The sequence below is a fragment of the Prionailurus viverrinus genome, chromosome X (assembly GCF_022837055.1).
Source record: "Prionailurus viverrinus isolate Anna chromosome X, UM_Priviv_1.0, whole genome shotgun sequence".
NCBI lineage: Eukaryota > Metazoa > Chordata > Mammalia > Carnivora > Felidae > Prionailurus > Prionailurus viverrinus.
In genome coordinates, this window is record NC_062579.1 from 90,102,485 (window position 1) to 90,124,915 (window position 22,431).

Below are 22,431 nucleotides of genomic sequence, written 5' to 3' on the forward strand. Positions count from 1 at the left end.
GAGATTCTCTCTCTCTCTCTGCCCCTCCCCTGATCACTCTCTGCCTCTCTCAAAATAAATAAATAAACATTGAAAAAAACAAGACAGATCATCAAGGGATGCAAGAATAGCTAAAGAAGTCCAAAGACTGAGCCTTCAGGCATGCCAACATTCACACACACACACACACACACACACACACGAATATCTATGTCTCTACCTATCCTCTATCATCTATCATCTATGTATATAGTGAATATATATATAGTGTTTATACACACATATATAGTATATAAATATATTTTGTATATATATATGCACACATTCAACTTTATTAAGCTACATTTATAAATAATAAAGCACACTTGTTATATATATATATTAATATATCTGTATATACATGTAACCATCACCTCATATATATATATATTTTTTTAATTGTAGCTTATTCTGAAGGAACCATTCTGAATAGATTCATTGGGGAAGAGAGAGGAACACAAACACCTTGCTCGACAACATACAGCTACTCTTTAATTCAGCGGTTTCAGAAACCATTATTATTTCACTCCAGATAATTCAGCTTCTGAGTTTTGAGAAATCAAAGGCTCTAATTGTTTACACTTGTTTTTGTGAGACTCAGGCCTTATGAGGCCTGTAAGAGTCTGGTTTTGGTTTATTTTGTTTATTTATTTGCTTGTTCGTAACTTTTCTCTCAACCCAAGTATCCCTGGGGAGCGAGGAGGATGAGTTTATCCAGCACAAGGCCACTTGCTAAATAGACTGTCCCCACACTTCTGGGGGGGGGGAAGTGGTGGCAGGGAGCCATTCGAATAGTCTAGGATGTGATTGGCCTTCTCTAGAATTGCTCAGTAGGGAGGCCCTGATAGTGCATGCATTTAATAAGTATTTCTGAATGTCACAGAAAATGCAGTCACTGGGGAGGACAATGAATTTCAGTGTGACGTTTAGGTGGTAAATGCCCCCTATGCATTAATTCCCTGACTATCATGTTTTCATTCTCCTGGTGATCTTTTACAAGCTTTCAGCAGTTCTTGGGCACAGCACGCCATTTTAAAAGGCAGATTACCACATCGTAAGAACAACTATATGAATATGTTCCCTTAGACATCATTGTTCCCAACACTCTCTGGCCTCCTTGTCAGTTACTTATTTACTTTCTTACTTACTTACTTACTTATTTATGCCATTGTTCACTCCAAACTAGCACATACTAGCAATTTACCAGTGTATAATTAACTTTAAACTTTTAGACCAAGGAAATGTCTGAAAACAGACAGTATGTATTTTATTGCTACCATTTTACCAACATGCTTTCTCTATTTTACTTGTTTGTTTATCTATTTATTTATTTTTAAAGAACCATTATTTACAATGCTTATTTATTTTGAGAGAGAGAGACAGCATGAGCAGGGGAGGGAAAGAGAGGGAGGGAGAGAGAGAACCCAGAGCAGGCACCATACTGTCTGCATGGTGCCCCACGATGTGGGTCTGGATCCCACGAACCCTGAGATGGTGACCTGAGCCGAAATCACCAGTCGGATGGTCAGCTGACTGAGTCACCCAGGCACCCCTCTCTGTGTTCAATTCTGGAAAATTTTATCTACAACGTACACAAAGGCAGAAAGAATAGTACGTATACAGAATCCTCATGTACCCATCACCCAGCTTCGACCGTTACTGGCTTTTTGCTAATCTTGTTTCGTCTACCATCCCCCCCCCCCTTTTTTTGCTGTGCTATTTTTTTTAATTTAGCTGAATTCCATATAACATAAAATTAACCATTTTTTAAATTAAAAACTTGGGGGCGCCTGGGTGGCGCAGTTGGTTAAGAGTCCGACTTCAGCCAGGTCACGATCTCGCGGTCCGGGAGTTCGAGCCCCGCGTCAGGCTCTGGGCTGATGGCTCGGAGCCCGGAGCCTGTTTCCGATTCTGTGTCTCCCTCTCTTTCTACCCCTCCCCTGTTCATGCTCTGTCTCTCTCTGTCCCAAAAAAATAAATAAAAAAAGTTGAAAAAAAATAAATAAAATAAAATAAATTAAAAACTTGTGAGGGGCGCCTGGCTGGCTCAGTCGGTAGAGCATGTGACTCCTGATCTCAGGGTCATTGAGTTCAAGCCCCACGTTGGGCACGGAGTCGACGTTAGAAAAATTAATCGCGATAAAAAGCACATACTATAAAATTTACCCTCTTAACCATTTTTTTTAAAAAATGTGTATTTATTTTTGAGAGAGAGAACGTGAGCTGGGGAGGGCCAGAGGGGGGGGGGCGGACAGGGGATTTGAAGCAGGCTCTGTGCTGACAGCAGAGAGCTTGGTGCGGGGTTTGAACTCACGAACCATGAGATCATGACTTGAGCTGAAGTCAATGCCCAATCAACTGAGCCACCAGGCTCCCCCACCAACTGTAACCATTTTTAAGTGTGCCATTCAGTAGTGTTAACTATATTCTCATTGTTGTGTGTGTAACAGATTTCTAGAATCTTTTCATCTAGGAAAACTAAAACTCTACGCCCATTGAACAACTCTCCATTCCTTTCCCTTCACCCCCTCAGCCCCTGACAACCACCATTCTACTTTTTGTTCCCATAATTTTGACCACCTAGACGTCTCAAATAAATGGAGTCATACAGTAGGGTGTGTGTGTGTGTGTGTGTGTGTGTGTGTGTGAGACTGACTTATTTCACTCCATGTAATGTGTCAAGGTCCATCCACATTATATCATGTGACAGGATTTCCTTCTTTTTTTAAGGTTGAATGATATTCTGCAGTTAATCATTTAAATTCAGTACATTCTCCACCCCCTCTCTCTAATTGCAAAATCTTTTTGTCATCCCAGAAGAACACCTCATACCTGTTAAGTAATTACTCCCCATTTCCCCCTCTGCCACTCCCTAGCAACCACTAACCTGCTTCCTGTCTCTATGGATTTGCCTTTTCTGGGTATTTCATAGAAAAAGAATCATGCAATATTTGATCTTGTGCGTCTGGTTTCTACCATTTAGCACAATGTTTTCAAGGCTCATCCAAGTTGTAACATGTATCAGTAATTCATTCCTTTTTATGGCTGAAGATATTTCATTATGTGGCTGTACCACAATTTTTTTTATCTGTTCATCTACTGATGGACATTTGGGTTGTTTCCATCTTTTGACTGTTACAAATAATGCTGCTCTAAACGTTCACATGCAGGTATCTCTATGGACATATGCTTTTATTTCTCTTGGATATATACCTAGGATTGGAACTGCTTGATTATATGGTAATTCTAGGTTTTTTTGTTTTTTTGGTTTTATTTTTTTTAATGTTTATTTCTGAGACGGAGAGAGACAGAGCATGAGTGGGGGAGGGGAAGAGAGAGAGGGAGACACCGAATCCGAAGCAGGCTCCAGGCTCCGAGCTGTCAGCACAGAGCCTGACGAGGGGCTCGAACTCACAAACCGTGAGATCATGACCTCAGCCGAAGTCGGATGCTTAACCGACTGAGCCACCCAGGCGCCCCCATTCTAGATGTTTTTTAAGTAACATCCACACCCAATGTGGGGCTCAAACTCATGACCCCGAGATCAAGAGTCACATGCTCTACTGATTGAGCCAGTCAGGTGTCCCTGTATGTTGAATTTTTTTTAGGCATTGCCAAACGTTTTTTTGTTTGTTTGTTTGTTTGTTTGTTTGTGGGTTTTTTTGGGACAGAGAGAGACAGAGCATGAACGGGGGAGGGGCAGAGAGAGAGGGAGACACAGAATCGGAAACAGGCTCCAGGCTCCGAGCCATCAGCCCAGAGCCTGACGCGGGGCTCGAACTCACGGACCGCGAGATCGTGACCTGGCTGAAGTCGGACGCTCAACCGACTGCGCCACCCAGGCGCCCCCAAACGTTTTTTTCCATAGCAACAACACCATTTTATATTGCCACTAGCGATGTATGAGGATTTCAATTTCTGCACATCCTGGCCAACACTTGTTACTTTCTTTGGAGAAATGTCTATTCAAGTCCTTTGCCCATTTTTTAATTGCTTGTTTGCCTTTTTCTGGTTGAGTTATAAGAGTTCTTTGTACATTCTGGGGGTCCCTGGGTGGGTCAGGCAGTTAAGCATCCAACTGTGCCTCAGGTCACGATCTCATGGTTCATGAGTTTGAGCCCCGCATCAGGCTCTCTGCTGTCAGCTCAGAGCCGGCTTCGGATCTTCCGCCCTACTCTGTCTCCACCCCTCCCCTACTCGTGTTCTCTCTCTCTCTCTCTCCCTTTCCCTCTTTCTCTCTCTCAAAAATAAATGAACATTAAAACATTTAAAAAATAATTCTTTGTACATTCTGGATACTAAAATCTTATTGGATACATACTTTGCAAACATTTTTCCCATTTGATGGGTTTTCTCTTTACCTTCTTGATGATGTCCTTGGATGCACAAAAGTTTTTAATTTTGATGAAGCCCAATTTATCTATTTTTTCTTTTGGCCCTCATGCTTTTGGTATCAAATCTAAGAATCCATTGCCAAATCCCAAGTCATAAAGATACATTCTTATGTTTTCTTCTAAGAGTCTTACAGTTTGGGCTCTTCTAGTGAGATCATTGGTTTGAGTTAATTTTTATATATGGAGTGAGGTAGGGGACCAATTTCATTCTTTTGTATGTGGAGATCTGGTTGTCTCAGGACCACTTGGTGAACAGACCATCCCCGCAACCCCCCCCCCCCCCCCCGCCGCCATTGAATGGTCTTGGCACTTTCTGTGGTATTTTAGAGCAAATTCTAGGCATCATGTTGTTGCATTTGTAAACACTTCAGTTTGCATCTCGAATCTATGAAGACTGCTTTTTAACATAACCGTCATGCCATGGTCATATGTAATAAAATTAACAATTATTCCTTAATATCATTTAACATCCAGTCCTTGTTCAAAGATTTCCTATTGCCTCAAAATTCTCTTAACGCTGGTTTGATTGAAACAGGACCCAGCAGAGGCCCCTGGCTGGCTCAGTTGATAGAGTATGCGACTCTTGATCTCAGGGTCGTGAGTTTGAGCCCCACGTTGGGTGTAGAGACTAGTTGAAAAAAGAAACAGGATCCAAACAAGTTTCACACATTCAGACACAGTTGTTATATAACAGATCGCCTCAAAACTTACTGGCCTAAAAGAACGGCACTTATTGTATGATCTTTCATGGTTTCCATGGGTCAGGAATTTCAGGAAGAGCTGGGCTAGATGGGCGAGGCTCAGAGGCTCACATGTGACTGTGGTCAGGTGGTGAGCGCAGCTGAAATGGCAGGGGCACCGAAGCAGCAGGGCGCAGGCCAGGGGTCTCGTCACTTCAGATAGTTTCAGGGCCTCTCCGAGTGCCCTCTCCACATGGGCTAGTCCGGGCTTCCTCATCTCATGGTGGCCTCAAGATAGACTGCTTTTTTTTTTTATGTTTATGTATTTATTTTGAGAGAGAGAGAGAGAGTGTGTGTGCAAGCAGGGGAGGAGCAAAGAGAGAGAGGGAGGGAGAGAAAATCCCAAGCGGGCTCCTCACGGTCAGCACAGAGCCCGACGTGGGGCTTGAACTCATGAACCGTGAGATCATGACCTGAGCTGAAATCAAGAGTCAGACGCTTAACCGACTGAGCCACCCAAACGCCCCTTGACAGACTGCTTATAATGGCAGCCCAGGGCTCTAAAGGGGTCCAAAAGAGCCAGAGAGACAATGTATCACTTTTTATGAGGAGCCTCAGAAGTCGCGTTATGTCCCTCTGTCGGTCAAAAACCCACCAGGATTCCAGGAGAAGCAACATAGACCGTTGGCCTCATGGGTGTGCAGCCTGTGCAGAATGGCATGGGACTCCACACTCAGATCGGGCCCTTGCTTGGTTAATGTTCTTCTGTCATCGTCTTCTTCTTCTTCTTTTTTTTTTTTTTCAATTTTTTATGTTTATTTATGTTTGGGTGTGAGGGGTGGGCGGAGAGAGCGCATGAGCAGGGGAGCAGCAGAGAGAGAGAGAGAGAGACACGGAGACAGAATCCGAAGCAGGCTCCAGACTCTGAGCTGTTAGCACAGAGCCCGACGCAGGGCTCGAACCCATGAACTGTGAGCTCCTGACCTGAGCCGAAGTCGTCTGCTCAACCGACTGAGCCACTCAGGTGCCCCTCTACCATTGTCTTAAATTCAAAACACCTTTTGAGCCAAGGGCCATGCGTTTTCTTTTCTTTTCTTTCTTAAATTTCTTTCTTTCTTTCTTTCTTTCTTTCTTTTTTTTAATTTTTTTTTCAACGTTTATTTATTTTTGGGACAGAGAGAGACAGAGCATGAACAGGGGAGGGGCAGAGAGAGAGGGAGACACAGAATCGGAAACAGGCTCCAGGCTCTGAGCCATCAGCCCAGAGCCTGACGCGGGGCTCGAACTCATGGACTGCGAGATGGTGACCTGGCTGAAGTCGGACGCTCAACCGACTGCGCCACCCAGGCGCCCCCTTTCTTTCTTTTTTTTAAAGTAATCTACGCCCAACATGGGGCTCAAACTCAAGATCCTGAGATCAAGAGTCACATGCTCTACCAACTGAGCCAGCCAGGCACCCCCTTTGCAACTCGTGTTCTATCAGTATCTTTTGGAGCTTTTTCCACATGAGTACATACATATATACCTCATTCTTTTTTTTTTCCATGTTTATTTTATTTTTGAGAGAGAGAGAGCACAAGCCGAGGAGGGGTTTGGGGGGGGGGGGGCGGACAGAAGATCCGAAGCAGGCTCTGTGCAGGTAGCAAACCGGATGTGCAGGACTCGAACTCACAAACCGTGAGATCACGACCTGAGTCGAAATTGGACGTTTAACTGGCTGAGCCATCCAGGCGCCCCTATACCTCCTTTTTTAAAAAATAACTATAGAGAATTCCTTAGTATGAATGAATCGTGCATGGACGCACGCATTCACTCAGCAAATATTTCTTGAGCACGTGCTGTGTGCCAGGCACTGGTCTAGGGATGGAAGATAGAGCAGTCCCTTATGAACGGATATTTAAGTTGTTTCTAGTACTTGGCTATTACAAACACTGGTACGATGAGCATCTGTAGGCAGGCATCTCAGTTCACCTGTGAGAGTTTCTGGGTGGCATGAATTCATAACTCATAGAAGTGGAATTTCTAGGTCAAGGGCTCAAAGGCATCTCGAGCACTTGAATCTCAGGTTCAATTAGGGTAGATACGTGTGTGATGAAATTGAACGTATTTACTAAGTGTGGAAAGAGATCACCTGATACAATGCCCTACTGGAAGCTGTAGGATTGCCTCTACATTTTCCCTTTACTATGTGAATATAGTCATGTTCAAATCTTCCTCATCCTCAAGGTCCAGCTTAAATACCTCCTCCTTCAAGGAGCCATCCAGAGACCCTAATCAGGATGCGATGTCACCAGCCTTTCCCTCAAGCATGGTCTTTATTACATACTACCTTGTATCATGAAGACATTGTTTTTTTTTTTCCTAAACTTTTTTTTAATGTTTGTTTATTTTTTGAGAGAAAGCGAGTCGGGGAGGAGCAGAGAGAGGGAGACAGAGAGAATCCCAAGCAGGCAGAGCCCGATGCGGGGCCCGAACCCATCAACCACAAGACCATGACCTGAGCCACAGTCGGACGCTTAGCTGACTGGGCCACCCAGGCCCCCCTCACAAATACATTCTTTGCTAGACTTTCACCTTTTTCCTGAAGGCGATGGACAGTGTCTTTGATTCGTCCCGCTTTCTCCCTCAGTGCCTAGCATTAACGCTCAATGTTTGTGTAACTAAACAGAAGCCTGAAAGCGAAAAAGTGAAACCTACAGCCTCAGGAATGAGCGTGGAGCCTGAAAGATGACCAGATGGTGTTTGTGCAGGATCAGTGTGACAAATGCTCCTGATGGCTCACACGGTCCAGCAGAAACTGCCTCCTTGTCCGACAGCATCTCATACCACTTCTTCTTCCTCTGTGTTCCGGCCCCGCTGACCTTTTTATTTTGCTCCCGCCTTCGAATGCACCAAGTCTGCTCCCTTCTCCGGGCCGAGTGCCTGTTGTTCCTCCAGCTCTGGAAGGTTCTGCTTCTTGATCTCTGGTGGCTGCTTCTTTTCCACCAAGACTCATCTCTATGTCCACTTCTTCAAAGAGGCCTTCCTTGACCATCCATTCTAAATTTTTTTTAATGTTTATTTATTTATTTATTCTAATGTTTATTTATTTTTGAGAGAGAGCGTGAGCGGCGGAGGGGCAGAGAGAGAGGGAGACACAGAATCGGAAGCAGGCTCCAGGCTCCGAGCTGTCAGCACAGAGCCCGACGCGGGGCTCGAACTCACAAACTGTGAGATCATGACCCGAGCGGAAATCAAGAGTCCGACATTCAACCGACTGAGCCACCCAGGCGCCACATCAACCCTGTGTGCTTTCTTTTCTTTTTTTTTCCTAAATTAAAAAAAAAATGCTTATTTGTTCTTGAGAGAGAGAGAATAAGCAGGGGAGGGACAGTGAGAGGGAGACACAGAACCGAAAGCAGGTTCCACGTTCTGAGCCATCAGCACAGAGCCCGATGCAGGGCTTGAACCTACGAACCGTGAGACCATGACCTGAGATGAAGTCAGACGCTTAACTGACTGAGCCATCCAGGCACCCCCAACCCTGTGGGCTTCCAATGGCTACAGTGGAGTCTGTAGTCGGAAGGATGCTTTTTGGCTGGAAGCAACAGAATATGCAACTAATATTTGCATAAACCCAAACGGCTTACTTTTATCATGTAAAAAGGAAATCAGAGATGGGCAGTACTAGGGTTGGTTCGGCAGGTGCATGCTATTCAGATTCTGGATCGGCTTCTCTGTAAAAATCTTTCCTCATGGTTATAAAATGGCTGCCAAGAGCAGACGCATCATGAGAAAACACCCCTCTCAGAAAGAAAAGGAGACAGAGGTCTCCCTGCCCATCTCTTTTTATCAAGGGGGAGAAACTTTCTCAGGAGCTTTCTTCCCACACTTCTCTTTTATATGCCATTGGCCGAAACTGAATGGGAGTCAAGACCATTCTTCTAGTAAAGGAAAGTGAGATTATTACAATTTTTTTTAAAGCAGTCACAATTCACTGGGCGCTGGGCCCACCTTCTCCAAGCCCTGTGGCTCTGCCCTATAGGGAAAGCAAATCCAGCCTCCCTTAGCAAAGAAAAAGCCCTATGGCTGTTGTGCAGGTAATCAACCGTGTGGGCCACGCAGGCATTCATGGAATGTAGGGCATGAATCCGTGATTGATCTACCTACACTCAACAGTGAACAAATGTTATTTTATTTTTTAAACATTTTTTTTAACGTTTGTTTATTTATTTTGAGAGACAGTGCCAACGGGGGAGGGGCTCGAACTCATGACACGGGGAGATGGTGACCTGAGCTGAAACCAAGAGTCAGAGGCTTAACTGACTGAGCCACCCAGGCGCCCCAACAGTGAACAAATTTTATATACACACTGTGCAAAGCCCAGACTGGTGATACAGTCACCTTTACAGGACTTGCAGATATCAGGCCCTCTCCCACTCTCCCTGTGTGCTTTATTGGGGCGAATGTGATGGCTGCTAAAATAGATTTGCTGCGAAGAGACTTGGCCTCTTCTGGGTTCACAGAAACCACCATCCGTGTCCTTGTTTTCATAACAAAGTCCTTTACGTAGGGGTCACTGTGATCTCCGAAGTGCAGAAAATGCCCCATGGCAGTGATAGGAACCTTCTCAGAAAGGCTGCAAGGGTCTTCAGCAAGCGTTGGTCGGTTTCAAACTCTGGACAAATGAAGTAACCAGACGGAAAATTGCCACGATCAGCAGGGCCTCTCAATTTTCACTTGGGGAAGCTTTTACAGGGTCCTCGGTACTTCAAGATTCCCATCCTTATTTCTGTCTTAAGCATGTTCGTTTGCATCTAGTTACAAGACATTCTTTGATTCTCGGAAAATAATTTCTTGGAAGGTGAATAGGATAAGGAAAGGAGTGGGCAATGGAGAGGGGATAGCTGCGCACGCACGCACGTGTGAAAGCTTCTAGAAGACCGGTAGGTCCCCCAGACTCCGGGCAACGGCCTTCCCAATACCAACCCCACCCCACCGCCAGCACACAGTCACTGCCGAACCAGACAACCTGCCACAGGCTCAGGCCCCGCCACTCGGGTCCCGCCCGCCCCGGTGGGGGAGTGGGTTCAGCCACTGCAAATTTCCACTCTCCGAAGCCTGCTCCCTCCCCGGGTCGGCCCCACGGGCGGGACCGCCCGGGTAAGAAAACGGTGTGTGTGGGGGGGTGGGGGAACCCAGGCGAGCAGCTCCGGCCAGAAAACCGCTCTCCCTCCTCCGCCTCGGGCGCGACCCCTCCCCGGCGCGGCACACAATAGGCGTCCGCTCCACGTTGTTTCCCAGCCCCGCGCCGCCTCGGCCCTGGGGGCTTGCGGGGTGGGGGAACGCCAGAGTCTCCCCCGCTCTCCTGCAGGCACTGCAACCTCTGGGGCGGGAAAGGAGCAGTGGGGTAGCACACACCCCACACTTGGAGATATTTCGTTACCCCCCCCCCCCGCGCGCACACACACACACACACACACACACACACACACACACACACACGGAACACGAAGCAGCCAGATCTCCCCTCCCGGATGCGGCTGCACCAGCAACCTCAGCTGCGGGCGGAGCCCGAGCGGCTGCCACTTCCCCCCTCTTCCCTCGTGACCCTCGCCCCCCGCCCCCTCCAGCTCTCCCTCCCCCGGCACACACCCTTCCTCGCCGGACACACCCTCCTCCTGGGGCCGGTCGCGAGCGAGCTCGGGCTCTCCAGGGGAGGGAGCGGCCCCGCCGTGGGGCAGGACGCGGAGCGCGCGGGCGAGCCGGGGAGGGAAGGAGGGAACGAGGGAGGAGCCGCGGCCGGGAGGGAGGAGCCGCGGGAGCCGCGCCGCCGCCGAGCTGCGATGTGGCCCGTCGGCCGGCGGGTAAACAGAAGAAGCAGCAGCAGCGGCCGCGGCCGCCCCGGCCCGGGGCAGTGAGTGCGCCCGCCGCGACCTGCCCGCCGCTGCCATGGCCGAAGTGCGCAAATTCACCAAGCGGCTCAGCAAGCCCGGCACGGCGGCTGAGCTCCGGCAGAGCGTGTCGGAGGCCGTGCGGGGCTCCGTAGTGCTGGTGAGTGGCCGGGGCATCGGGCGCCCCGGGGGACGCGCTCCGGGGCGAGAGACGGGGTGGCTTTCCGCGCGCGGGGACTGCAGCGGCGCTCGCGGCGGCTGCCCGCTGCGCCCCGCGCTCCGCGCTCTCCGGCTCCGCTTCAGTAAGTTTGCGCACCAGCCGCCGCCGGCCGGGGTCTGAGTCCCCGGCGCCCGCTGACAGCGCGGCGGCCGCCCGGCGCCGCGGAGGCGTGCGCCCGGCCGGGCGCCGACGGGCGATCCGGGGCTCGGACGGCTGCGCGGCAGGCGGGCGCGCTCGGAACCGGGGCCCGAGCGGGGGAGGGGGTGTGAGCTAGGGTGCGGACCTCGCGCCGCCCTGCAGCCGGCACAAAGAGCCGGGGACCGGGGGGAGACGGGATCCCGATTCCCTCCTGCGGGCACCTGAGGCAGCCGCGGCGGAAGGATGCGATGAGCGTTTTGCACACACACACGCGCGCACACACACGCACACATCGTGTACACAAAAAAGAACCCCACCCAAAAAGCCCCGGGCTCCCAAGCTCGGGCGGGCGGTGAGAACAGAGGAAGCAGAGCGACTTCCTCCCGCCACGGGGGAGAGGGTGGTGATGGGTGTCGAAGGGGTGCTGCTGCTGCCGCGGAGGGGGAGAATTGCAAACAACGGGGTTCCGGGGCGAGTGCGCGCGGGGTCGGTCGCCACTGGGCGAGGGTGTCCCCTGGGACCCAGGAGCGCTCCGGAGGCAGGGAGATGGATGGGGCCGTGGGTGTGAGGGAAGATGGTGTGTGCCGGTCCAGGGATGGCGGACCTGGGGGTCAGAGCCCCACCGCTCACGGCTGGGGGTGCCTCTGAGCCGGCAGGGCTGGGGGATGGGGATTTGAAAGCGTGTCGACCCCTTGGGAGCCCTCCATTGCACCCTCAGCCTCATCTGGATTGCCTAGCTCGGATTGTCTGGCTCCGGAGGAAAGCGGACGGGTGCTAACGGGCACTTGTCCCTTCTGTTTTGAAGACACTCGTTGCCAATTTCCTGGGCTAGAGAGCAAACCCTTAAATAAGCCATCATACCGGTTAATTAGTGTTTGTTTTGTTACTTCGGGTTTTTGTTGTAAATTTTTTTTTTTTTTTTTTTGGTCTCCTTTCCCTCTACCTTAAGCGTCTCGTCTGCTGTGTTTAAATTTCAGCATTTCAGTGTGGGCTCTTTTTGTTAAAACAACTTATCATTGGAAGGGAACTTCACAGCTTTTCCTTGTAATTTTTCTGTTGATCTTGTAGAATCTGCGATAAAGCCAACATTAAAGGGAGGCCAGGGGCTTGATCCCAACAGTGGAGAAAGTTGACATTAGTGGGAGTTCTGGAGGAGGATCAAAGGTAAAATATGTACCTTTGAGATAAAGATCTGATCCCTAATAGCTACAACTGTGCAAAGCCAAGTGACTTTAAAGAAATCTCTCTATCGTGGCTGGACCCTTGAAAGTTTAATCCTGCTGTTTAGCAGATCTAAAACCAGACCTTTAATGTTGTTTTAATGGACTTGGCTTGTTGTGTGTCTCACTGATTTTAGAATGAGGTCCCGTTGGGGTCACATTGGAACCTCGATTGTCATCACAGCCAGTTTAGAGAGGAAGGCAAGCTGTGTGCAGGGCATTTATACCAGGGCTCACATCTTGGGTGATTGTTAAACAAGTGATTCAATCTGCCTAGCACAGGAAACGCTTTCCTAAAATGGGGAAGAAAGAAAACCATGCTTGAGCTAGGTAGCTGGCCCCCTGCTGCAGGGTGTGAAGGGATCCTGTGATGTGGACAGATGGTCTCAAGAGAGTAAATGGGTCTCCGCACACCTCTACTAGGATTTGACCAGCATTTGACCTGCCACCCTCAGCAGCAAAACGTTAAAGTTAGCATTCTTGCCCCGGCTTTTAGGTTTTAAAAAGAATTTTGTGGGGCTCAGGGCATGATCTCGCGGTTCGTGAGTTCGAGCCCCGCATCAGGCTCTCCGCTGTCAGCCCAGAGCCAGCTTCGGATCCTGTCTCCCTCTCTCTCTCTCTCTCTCTCTCTGCCCCTCCCCAGCTCGCATGCACTCTTTCTCTCTCAAAAAATAAATAAGCCTTAAAAAAAAAAAAGAATTTTGTGTGGCACAGGTGCAGCTGTCCCTTCCTAACCATTGGCTCTGTGACAAAGCTGGAAAGACTGTTAGCGGGAGCAGATTCTTCTGGGAGCTGCTGCCAGCCTGGTTTACTTGGGACTGAGTCCACAGATGTTTACCAGGCAAGGCACAGGAACGATATTTATTTCCTACTCTGGTTTGTGATCCACGCTGAGATTTGGGGAGTCAGGAGGCGGGGGTGGGGGGACAGATTCGAGGAATCTAAATCAGTGACTATCTTTTGAGCCTCTTCGTTCAAGCCATAGTGTGAGGTGCCCCCATAATTATAAGTGAATGTCACTGCCAGTTTCTTCATTCGTTTTTTTTTTTATCAGTTCCAGCCCGGGGTTGGGTCTTCGTATGCGTCTGTCGCCCAGAGTATGTACACGGATCAGTTTTGGATTATCCATAGCACCTTGGTGAATGCTGTTTCTAAGCAGTCCAGTCAATGAGGACCTAAGGAAACAGCCTTAAAGGGAGTGGACTTTCCCAACCGGCTCTTTCCTGGCCCCTGCTTTTCTGACACAAAGAGCCATTGACCAATGTTAGGAAGGCCACGGGTGGCTGGTGCACAAGTGGACCACGTTGCAGCTGCCGCCATAACTTCTGATTCTTTTCTGCCTTAAGTCCTAACGTGTTTATTAGGGACAGCTGAAGTAGGATTTACACTTGCTGCTATAAACCCCCGACATTCGCGTTAGGGCTTCAGTGTGGCGTCACACACAGGAATCCCTCACGGGTAGTGCCGGTTCTGTTCTAGATCATTGCGGGAGAGGGACTATCGCAATAAAGCGAGGTGAGTGAAATTGTTGGTTTCCCAGTGCGTATGAAGGTTATGTCGACACCATACTGTAGTCTGTTAAGTGCGCAATAGCACTGTGTCTAAAAAACAATGTACGTACCTTAATTAAAAAAATACTTCCGTGGTAAAAAAAAAAAAAAAAAATTGCTGGCCATCATCTGAGCTTACAGGGAGTTGTAATCCCCGATCACAGATCACCATAGCAAATAGACGATAATGGAGACATTTGAAATATTGCAGGAAGTGACCGAAAGGCGACACGGATAAGAAGTGAGCACGTGCTTTTGGAAAAATGGTGCCCGTAGGCTTGCTTGATGCAGGTTTGCAAGAGATCTTCCATGTGTCAAAAATGCAGCATCAGCGAAGCACGATAAAGCGAAGTGCAAGGAAAGGAATCACGACTCTGCTCCTAGGATTTCACTACGGAGCCATTCCCATAGCACATGGCGCTTTCCTCTGGCGATCTCTCTCCAGAACTTGCAAAACCCTCCAAACTGAACAAATATACAGCATACATACAGTATTTCCTGTTCAGGTGTTTTTTGCTTCTTTTTTTTTTTTTTTTTAACACAGTTTCGCCCTTGTTGGCTTGTGCTAACGTCATTCAGTTTTTGCTCACTGTTTGAAAAACTCGGAAGGCTGGGGCTATGCAGAGCGTGTAGTCGTGGGTTCAAACTCTCATTCAGTTATTAGTGCTTCCGTGACTCTATTAACGGTGAAGCAGACAGAGAAAGAGACTGTTTTAGTTGCTGCATTTTCCTGTAAGTTTGACGTTTATATGAAGGTCAGTTTTAACCTGGGGAAAGGGATAATAACAGAATTAACCACTGGCAGAGATTTCCCGGGAGGGACTTGGGGAGGAGTATTATAACCTGAGGGTGTCTGTGATTAAGGGAGAAGTGTTTACATACACGTTTAAAATGCAGAGTTTTAACGCTGTTTCTGTTACATTTGGGGCTAGAGCTATTTGTCCTAGCGGGAGGGGGGGGGGGTGGTGGTGGTGGAAACAGGCATTTGTTAAACCTGTTGTATTCTGGCTGCCCTTAAGAGAAGTCCCTGTGTCAGCCTGGGAAAGGCACCTGGTAGGTGTTTAAATACTGTTGGCCTACTGCTGGGGAACTGACCCTCAATTCCTTGTGCGGAGAAGGATCTGGAAAGAGTTGCTAGATATTACGGGGTGTAGCCGCTTGAGGCAGGATATTTCCCTGGCCGGCACCAGCTAGATTTCATATATAATAACTCTAGTAGAGGAAAACTCTCCAAAAGCTGAGAATTACTGAAGAGCGTCCGCAGCTGTTGCCTCCCCCTACCCACCGCACGCAGCCACCTTGGCTTGGAATGTGTGTTAGGTTCGCATTTAGGGAAGGCCTGGAAACGAATCGGCCTTCCTGCTCTCTCTTCCCAGGGGAATCTGTGGAACGTACTTAATATAGGACCAAACAACTTAACACAGTGGAATAAAGCCGGTTGCATTAGTTTTTGTTTTTGTTTGTTTTTTAAGTTTTATTTATTTTGAGACCAAGAGTGCAAGCGGGGGGGGGGGGTGGTGTTGGGGAGAGAGAGAGAGAGAGAGAGAGAGAGAGAGAGAGGGAGGGAGGGAGAGATAGATTCCCAAGTAGGCTCCTTACTGTCAGTGGTGGGCTGAGACAAACATGTGAAACAGATCCCTGGATTGATTTCTTTCCTATTCTAATCATTGTTAAGCCTTCTTTTTAAAAAACTGTTTATTGCTTTGTGACACAGTAAATTCATATTTGTTGTAGAAAAGTTAGAAAAGCAGACGAGAATAATCCTCTCATTACTCAGAGGAACTGTTAAAATTCTAGCATATGCATGTCAAAAGTCTTCCGTATATATGAAAGCATGTATATACGAAAACATGAAAAAATATCATACAAACTTTAAAATAATTTTTTTTTGCTTATTACTATTTGTGAACATTTATTTCTTCGCTTCAGTCGATATAAACCTACGTAGTCATGTTTAAAGATTGCCAAAAATTCCCCTATGAGTGTATCGTAGGTAATCATCCTTTATTGTGTTATGTTTTGATCATTTCTCATTTTGTGGTGTTACAAACGGGAGTTGTACCCTACAGTGGCTACTGGCCACCTGTGACTATTTACATTTACATTTAGGGGCACCTGGGTGGCTCAGTTGGTTGGGCGTCCGACTTCGGTTCAGGTCATGATCTCGTGGTTCGTGAGTTCAAGCCCCGCGTCGGGCTCTGTGCTGACAGCTCGGAGCCTGGAGCCTGCTTCGGATTCTGTGTCTCCCTCTCTCTCTCTGACCCTCCCCCGTTCATGCTCTGTCTCTCTCTGTCTCAAAAATAAATAAACGTTAAAAAAAATAATAAATTAACTTCCAAAATTAGCTCTGAAATTGCATTTGCCACAGTTCAAATGCATAGAGTCACATGTGGCTGGTGGCCACCACATAAGACTGCTCAGACGTGGAAGCTTTCCATCACTGCAGAAAGTTCTTTTGGACAGCATTGGTGTAAACATTAACTGGGGAACATCTTTGGGCAGGCATTTTCAAACTTGCTAGATTGTCCCTTTAGGAGAAATTTCCAGAGTTGGAATTGCTTGCTCAAACATTAGACACATTTTTAGTATTAAAAAACCCTCCGGGAGGGGTGCCCGAGTGGCTCAGTCGGTTAAGCGACGGACTCTTGATTTCAGCTCAGGTCATGATCTCACGGATGTGGGATCGAGCCCTGCTTCGGGCTCCGTGCTGGGTATGGCACCTGCTTAAGATTCTCCCTCTCCCCGAACCCCCATCCAACCCCCGCGCACTTTCTCTCTGTCACTCAAAAGAAATAAGTTTCTTAAAAATAGTAAATAGAAAACCCTCTGAAAACAAACTGGTGGTTGCCAGAGGTGAGTGGGGGGAAGGGTGAAACAGGTGAAAGGGGTCAAGAGTACATGTATTGTGAAGGGCACTGAGTAATGTATAGAATTGTTAAGTCACTATAGGGGCGCCTGGGTGGCGCAGTCGGTTAAGCATCCGACTTCAGCCAGGTCACGATCTCGCGGTCCGTGAGTTCGAGCCCCGCGTCGGGCTCTGGGCGGATGGCTCGGAGCCTGGAGCCTGTTTCCGATTCTGTGTCTCCCTCTCTCTCTGCCCCTCCCCCGTTCATGCTCTGTCTCTCTCTGTCCCAAAAATAAATAAACGTTGAAAAAAAAAATTAAAAAAGTCACTATGTTGTACGTATGAAACGAATATTACACTATGTTAATTATACTGGAAGGTAAAAATTAATTAAAGGAAAAAGGAAAGTCCTCTGGAACATACTTTTTTTAAAATTTTTAAAATGTTTATTGAGGCTCCTGGGTGGCTCAGTCGGTTGAGCATCCGACTTCGGCTCAGGTCATGATCTCACGGTTCGTGGGTTCGAGCCCCGCGTCGGGCTCTGTGCTGACAGCTCTATGCTGACAGCTTGGGGCCTGGAGCCCGCTTCAGAGAGTCTGTGTCTCCCTCTCTCTCTGCTCCTCCCCTGCTCACACTCTGTCTCTCTCTCAACAATAAATAAAGATTAAAAATAAAATAAAATAAAATGTTTATTATCTATGTTGGAGAGCGAGGAGGGGGGAGGGTTAGAGAGAGAGGGAGACACAGACTCTGAAGCAGGCTCCAGGCTCTGAGCTGGCAGCACAGAGCCCGATGCAGGGCTCGGACTCACGAACCGTGAGATCATGGCCTGAGATGAAGTCGGACGCTCAACCGACTGAGCCACCCAGCTGCCCCTGGACCGTGCTGTTAAATTGCTCTGCAGAACGTTGTCGCCATTTACTCTTATGTCAGAAAATGCCGGTGTTCATTTCCCCTCTCCCCCGTGCCAACACTGGTTATTAATATTTTTTAATCTTTGCAGTCCGATAGGATAGGAGGTAAATGGTACATCACTGTCCTAATTTGTATTTCTTTAGTTACTCTTGAACAGCTTTTCAAACGTTGATTAGCCATTCGTATTTCTTCTTTTGAGGATTTGAGCGAACCTTCTTACAGACTTATTTCCTTGTTTGTAAGTCTTGCAATAACGGTCTCAACCCCAAGATTCTGTTTCGATAAGTCTGGGGTGGGGCCAGGCATCTGTACTTTAACCAACTACCCAAGGTGATTCTGATGTGCACAGAAACGCTGCTCTAGACTCCTGGCCCCTGCGAGTACCCCTGACAAATGAGGACTTAGCTACTCCTTAAACACTCCCTCCCTGTTAGAGAGGGGTACATTAGAAAAGGCTCTTGAGCTGAAATTTACTCTAAGATCCACCGCGGCCAGGCCTTCCCCTGCTGTTTGGAGCCGTACAGGCTATGTTTGCTTCCTCTTTCACATGACAACCCTTCAAATATTTGGGGACATCCACCATGTCATTTTTAAACTCACTCTTCACCAAAGCCAAAGAGACTTCATTTCTTTTCCTCTGTTGCTCACGTGACTTGGTCTCGAGATTCTTCGCCGGCCTGGTCATCCTGTGGGCTCTTGTCCAACATGTCATTGTCCTCCTTAAAATGTGGGAGGCAAGAGCCCAGTCTCAAGAGTCAGACCTGGGCTTGAATCTGGCTTCTGTCACCTGCTTGTGACCAGATCAAGATCAGAGGCAAGTAACCAGATCTTGTTTTCCTTATCTGTGAAATGGGGATAGATGGTTGTACCCACCTTGTGTCGTTCTCATGAACGTTAAAGAAGGTAGTATGTGGAAAGCGTCTCATGTCTAAGTGGTTCGTAAAGGTTTAGAAAAGGGGGCGCCAGTGGAGGTCTGACTCTTGATTTTGGCTCAGGTCATGATCCCAGCGTCCTGGGCTCAAGCCCTGCGAGCCCCCCCCCCCCCCCCCACTCCCTGCTGGAGCTGAGCATGAAGCCTGCTTAGGGTTGTCTCTCTGCTCCTCACCTGCTCACGTGCACATGTGCTCTCTCTCTCTCTCTCTCTCTTAAATGAAAAAATAAGGTTTAAAAAAAAAGATCTGGTGGGGGCACCTGCGTGGCTCAGTCGGTTAAGCATCCGACTTCGGCTCAGGTCATGATCCCCCCGGTTCGTGGGTTTCAGCCCCGCGTGGGGCTCTGTGCTGACAGCTCGGAGTCTCTGTCTCCCTCTCTCTCTGCCCCTCCTCCCCCCCCCCCACTCATCCTCTGTCTTCTCAAAAATTAAAAAAAAAAAACAAATTAAAAAGATCTGGTGGAAACAAAGGTATTCTAGAAGAGTCTGTCACAGATGGGGGAGGGGGAAGTGTTTCTTACCCTTTCTGGATCCTAGCCAGGAAGTCAGGGGCTGTGTATTCATCTCTGTTCCCAGTGCCTCACATGTTGCCTGGGATGTGGGAAATATATTGGCAGCGGTATGTGGGATGGACAAGGTGTTAGGTGACTGGAGGCCAGGTAACTAGTTAAAATATAGTTACATAGTTCCGGAGAGAGTTAAGAAAGGCTTACCTGAGGCAGTGAGAATGGAGATAAGGGAGAGGATGTAAGAAATGTTCCAGTGATAGAATCAACAGGATTTGGGGATTTTTCTTGAAGGGGGAGGATAAGAGGAGAGGAGGTGGAGTCCAGATGGGGCTCGAACTTACAACCCCGAGATCAAGAGTTGCATGCTCTCCAGACCGAGCCAGCCGGGTGCCCGAAGACTAGGGTTCTTGAGGGCAGGGAAGTGCTCCAAATGGGATCAGGAAAGGGAGGAAGAGCCCGGGGTTGAGATGAGATTGTAGGCAAGATTAGCTGATTAAAGAGGTTTGCACCTTTGGGGGTGATTAGGGAAGTGGGGGGGGGGCAGGGCGTGGAGGAATGGTCTGGAGGCCAGCCCCAGACTTCCAGTTAGAACGGAGATGGGAAATTAGGTCACCCCCTGGGCGGCTCCCCCTCCTGGGGGAGCGGGTTTGAGTCGTGGGGATGAGGGGCTGCCTGGGATGTTTCCTGCCCTAAAGGGACTCACAGACCCGGAAGGGAGATTAGATGTATGCAAATAACCTAAATTGAGAAGGCAGAAGTTGGCAGCAGGCTAGAGATTCTGCCTTTGGTGTTCAGTTCTAGTGACTTCGCTGCCTTCCCCGCCCCACGTCCTTTTTTTGTGATCCTTAATGTTTTTCAAGAGTTTGGCCCTTTCCGGGTTCAACAATGTTAAATAGGCCTTTGCTAATGAACACTGTTCATCTCTGTGGCCCTTGCCACGTTGATTTGACTACAGAAGCCTTTTATTTTCTTACGGGATCGGGGAAAGTCAATGGTAACGTTTAACTTTCAGAAATTCCTGTGTAGCGCACAAGTGTAATAACTCACCTTGGCACTCCTTTACTTGACCTCCAAGGGCTGGAAGGAATGCTTGCTACCTTCCCAGACCCTTAGTACTCCACGTCAGGAAACCCCCTTGCTTGTTTGTGGGAATTCAGTTCAAAGGAGTCATTTACCTACCTGGGTGTTACTTTCTTCCGAGATACAGAATCATTATTAGTAGGGCATGTTGAAAAGTTGTTAGTTTTTTTGTTTGTTTTTTTTTAACACAGAAAGGAAGGCCAGAAACCACGGGAGGGAGAAGGAGCTAGAGCGGTTTCCCCTTTTCTGTAAATCCAACGGTAATTTTATGATGCACATCTCTTTGGGATGTAGATCTCTTGGTTTCCTTCAGCCTTTGCCGGGAGGGCAGAGGGGTTCGTGGGGGACATCGGCCTGCTGCTTTTATCAGCCTTTTTGATTCGTGCAAGGCTCCACCCTGGAAGCTCTCAGAGCAGTCGCTGGGGCCAGGGGCCAGTCTCATTGAGCTCCATTGCCTGGAACCCAGGGCTTGTCAGAGCACAATGATTACGAGTGGGATCTGGGAGGACACTGCCCAGGTTCAGAGTTCAGCTCAGCTGCTTACCAGCTGGGTGATCTTGGGTCAGTTACTTAGCTTTCTCGCCGCTTGATGACCCCTCTGGTGGGCTTGTTGAAAGGCTTAAAGGAGTCGTCACTTACGAAGCGTTTAGAGCAGGGCTTGGCCTGTGGCTCTGCCCAGTGCTTTTGGCTCTCATTAATATTCCCAGGCTTTACGGCGGGCAACAAGGCTTTTGTGTATCACAGGTCACCGGACAAAAGTAAACCGTAAGATGGGAAGCGTGGACCCTGGCTTTTGTTTTTTTTTTAACTTCCTTGCTCCAAATGATGCCCCCAAAGGTAAGCTGCGTGGCTCAGCCGAGACTCCTCCCCCTCCTGGAACGGTAAACTGGTAGACCTCTCTCCATTAGATTCTTGGCAATATCTGTTCCCAGTTGGATTTGGTCGTATTGAAGAGCCCAGTGGATGTGAGCGGGGGCTCTGGGTGTTTGGCAATTCTTGCCTTCAGACTAGACTAGTCTGATGAGTGAGTAGGAGGGCTAGTCGTCTAGTAGGGAGGAGCACCCCGGCCTGTGCCTGAGGAGATGGTGCTCCCCTCTGGGGAACTCTGGAACTTGTGTGGGAGGGCTTTGGGAGAAGCACAGACCTTTATGACAGTGCGTTCAGAGTGGTTTACGCAGACGGATGGGGAGAGGAGAGTTGAGCTCTGTATGGAAAAAGAGAACTTCAGTACTCTTTCCTTTCCCTCTCAATACTTTATTGACACCCCTTTCACTCATTAATCTTCACTTTTTAAATTTTTTAATTTTTAATTAATTTAGTTTTTAATGTCCGTTTTTTAAAAACGTAAGTGAATATTGAAATTTGATTTTTTGAAAATATGTATCTATTCTGAGAGGTAGAGACAGCATGAGCAGCGAAGGGACAGAGAGGGAGACACAGAGTCTGAAGCAGGCTCCAGGCTCTGAGCTGTCAGCAAAGCCCGATGTGGGGCTCGAACCCGCAAACAGCGAGACCATGACCTGAGCTGAAGTCGGATGCTCAACCGACTGAGCCACCGGGTGCCCCGAAATTCGAATTTAAGAGCCTTTTTAAAGATCTATTTTGGATATGTGTATTTTAGTGGAAACATGTTGAAGCCTCAGTGTCTCCTAAGAAATTAATGTACTTCGGGGGCGCCTGGCTGACTCAGTGGGAAGAGCGTGCAACTCCCAATCTCGGGGTCATGAGTTCAAGCCCCGTGTTGGGTGTCGAGATTCCTTGAATAAACAAAAACTTGAAAAGAAATGAATGTACTTTGTATTCAGCTACTTTGGTTTCGTGGTAGCAGGGTGAGTTCTATTAGGAATGGCGCGCGCAGGTTCCAGCACAGTCGATGGGATGGAAAAGATGGCAGCTGTTCCAGTGACATGTGGTTTATCTATTGTCTGTGCACGACCTCGAACAATCAGGCCTAAATTTGCTCTTAATGATTTCCTGCAATTGTGCTTCACCTTTTTTTTTCATTGCCCGTTCGCGGGAAGTTGTATTTTTGCGTTTCTTGACAGCTTCTGTCGGATC

The 22,431-nt window shown here is 48.2% G+C and overlaps 1 protein-coding gene and 1 non-coding gene across 4 annotated transcripts in view; both read left to right on the forward strand.

The window, feature by feature from the left end:
- The first annotated feature begins 2,054 nt into the window (after nt 1-2,054).
- TRNAR-CCU (transfer RNA arginine (anticodon CCU)) lies at nt 2,055-2,128 on the forward strand. Its single transcript has one exon. It is a non-coding gene; the product is annotated as a tRNA-Arg (tRNA).
- An 8,728-nt stretch (nt 2,129-10,856) lies between these two features.
- The window catches only part of DOCK11 (dedicator of cytokinesis 11), a 202,815-nt gene continuing 191,240 nt past the window's right edge, over nt 10,857-22,431 (forward strand). For all 3 annotated transcript variants that reach the window (XM_047843161.1, XM_047843162.1, XM_047843163.1), the window contains exon 1: nt 10,857-11,125. In XM_047843161.1, coding sequence (XP_047699117.1) covers nt 11,024-11,125 — 102 coding nt within the window. In that variant the 5' untranslated portion in view covers nt 10,857-11,023. The remainder of the gene's footprint in view (nt 11,126-22,431) is intronic.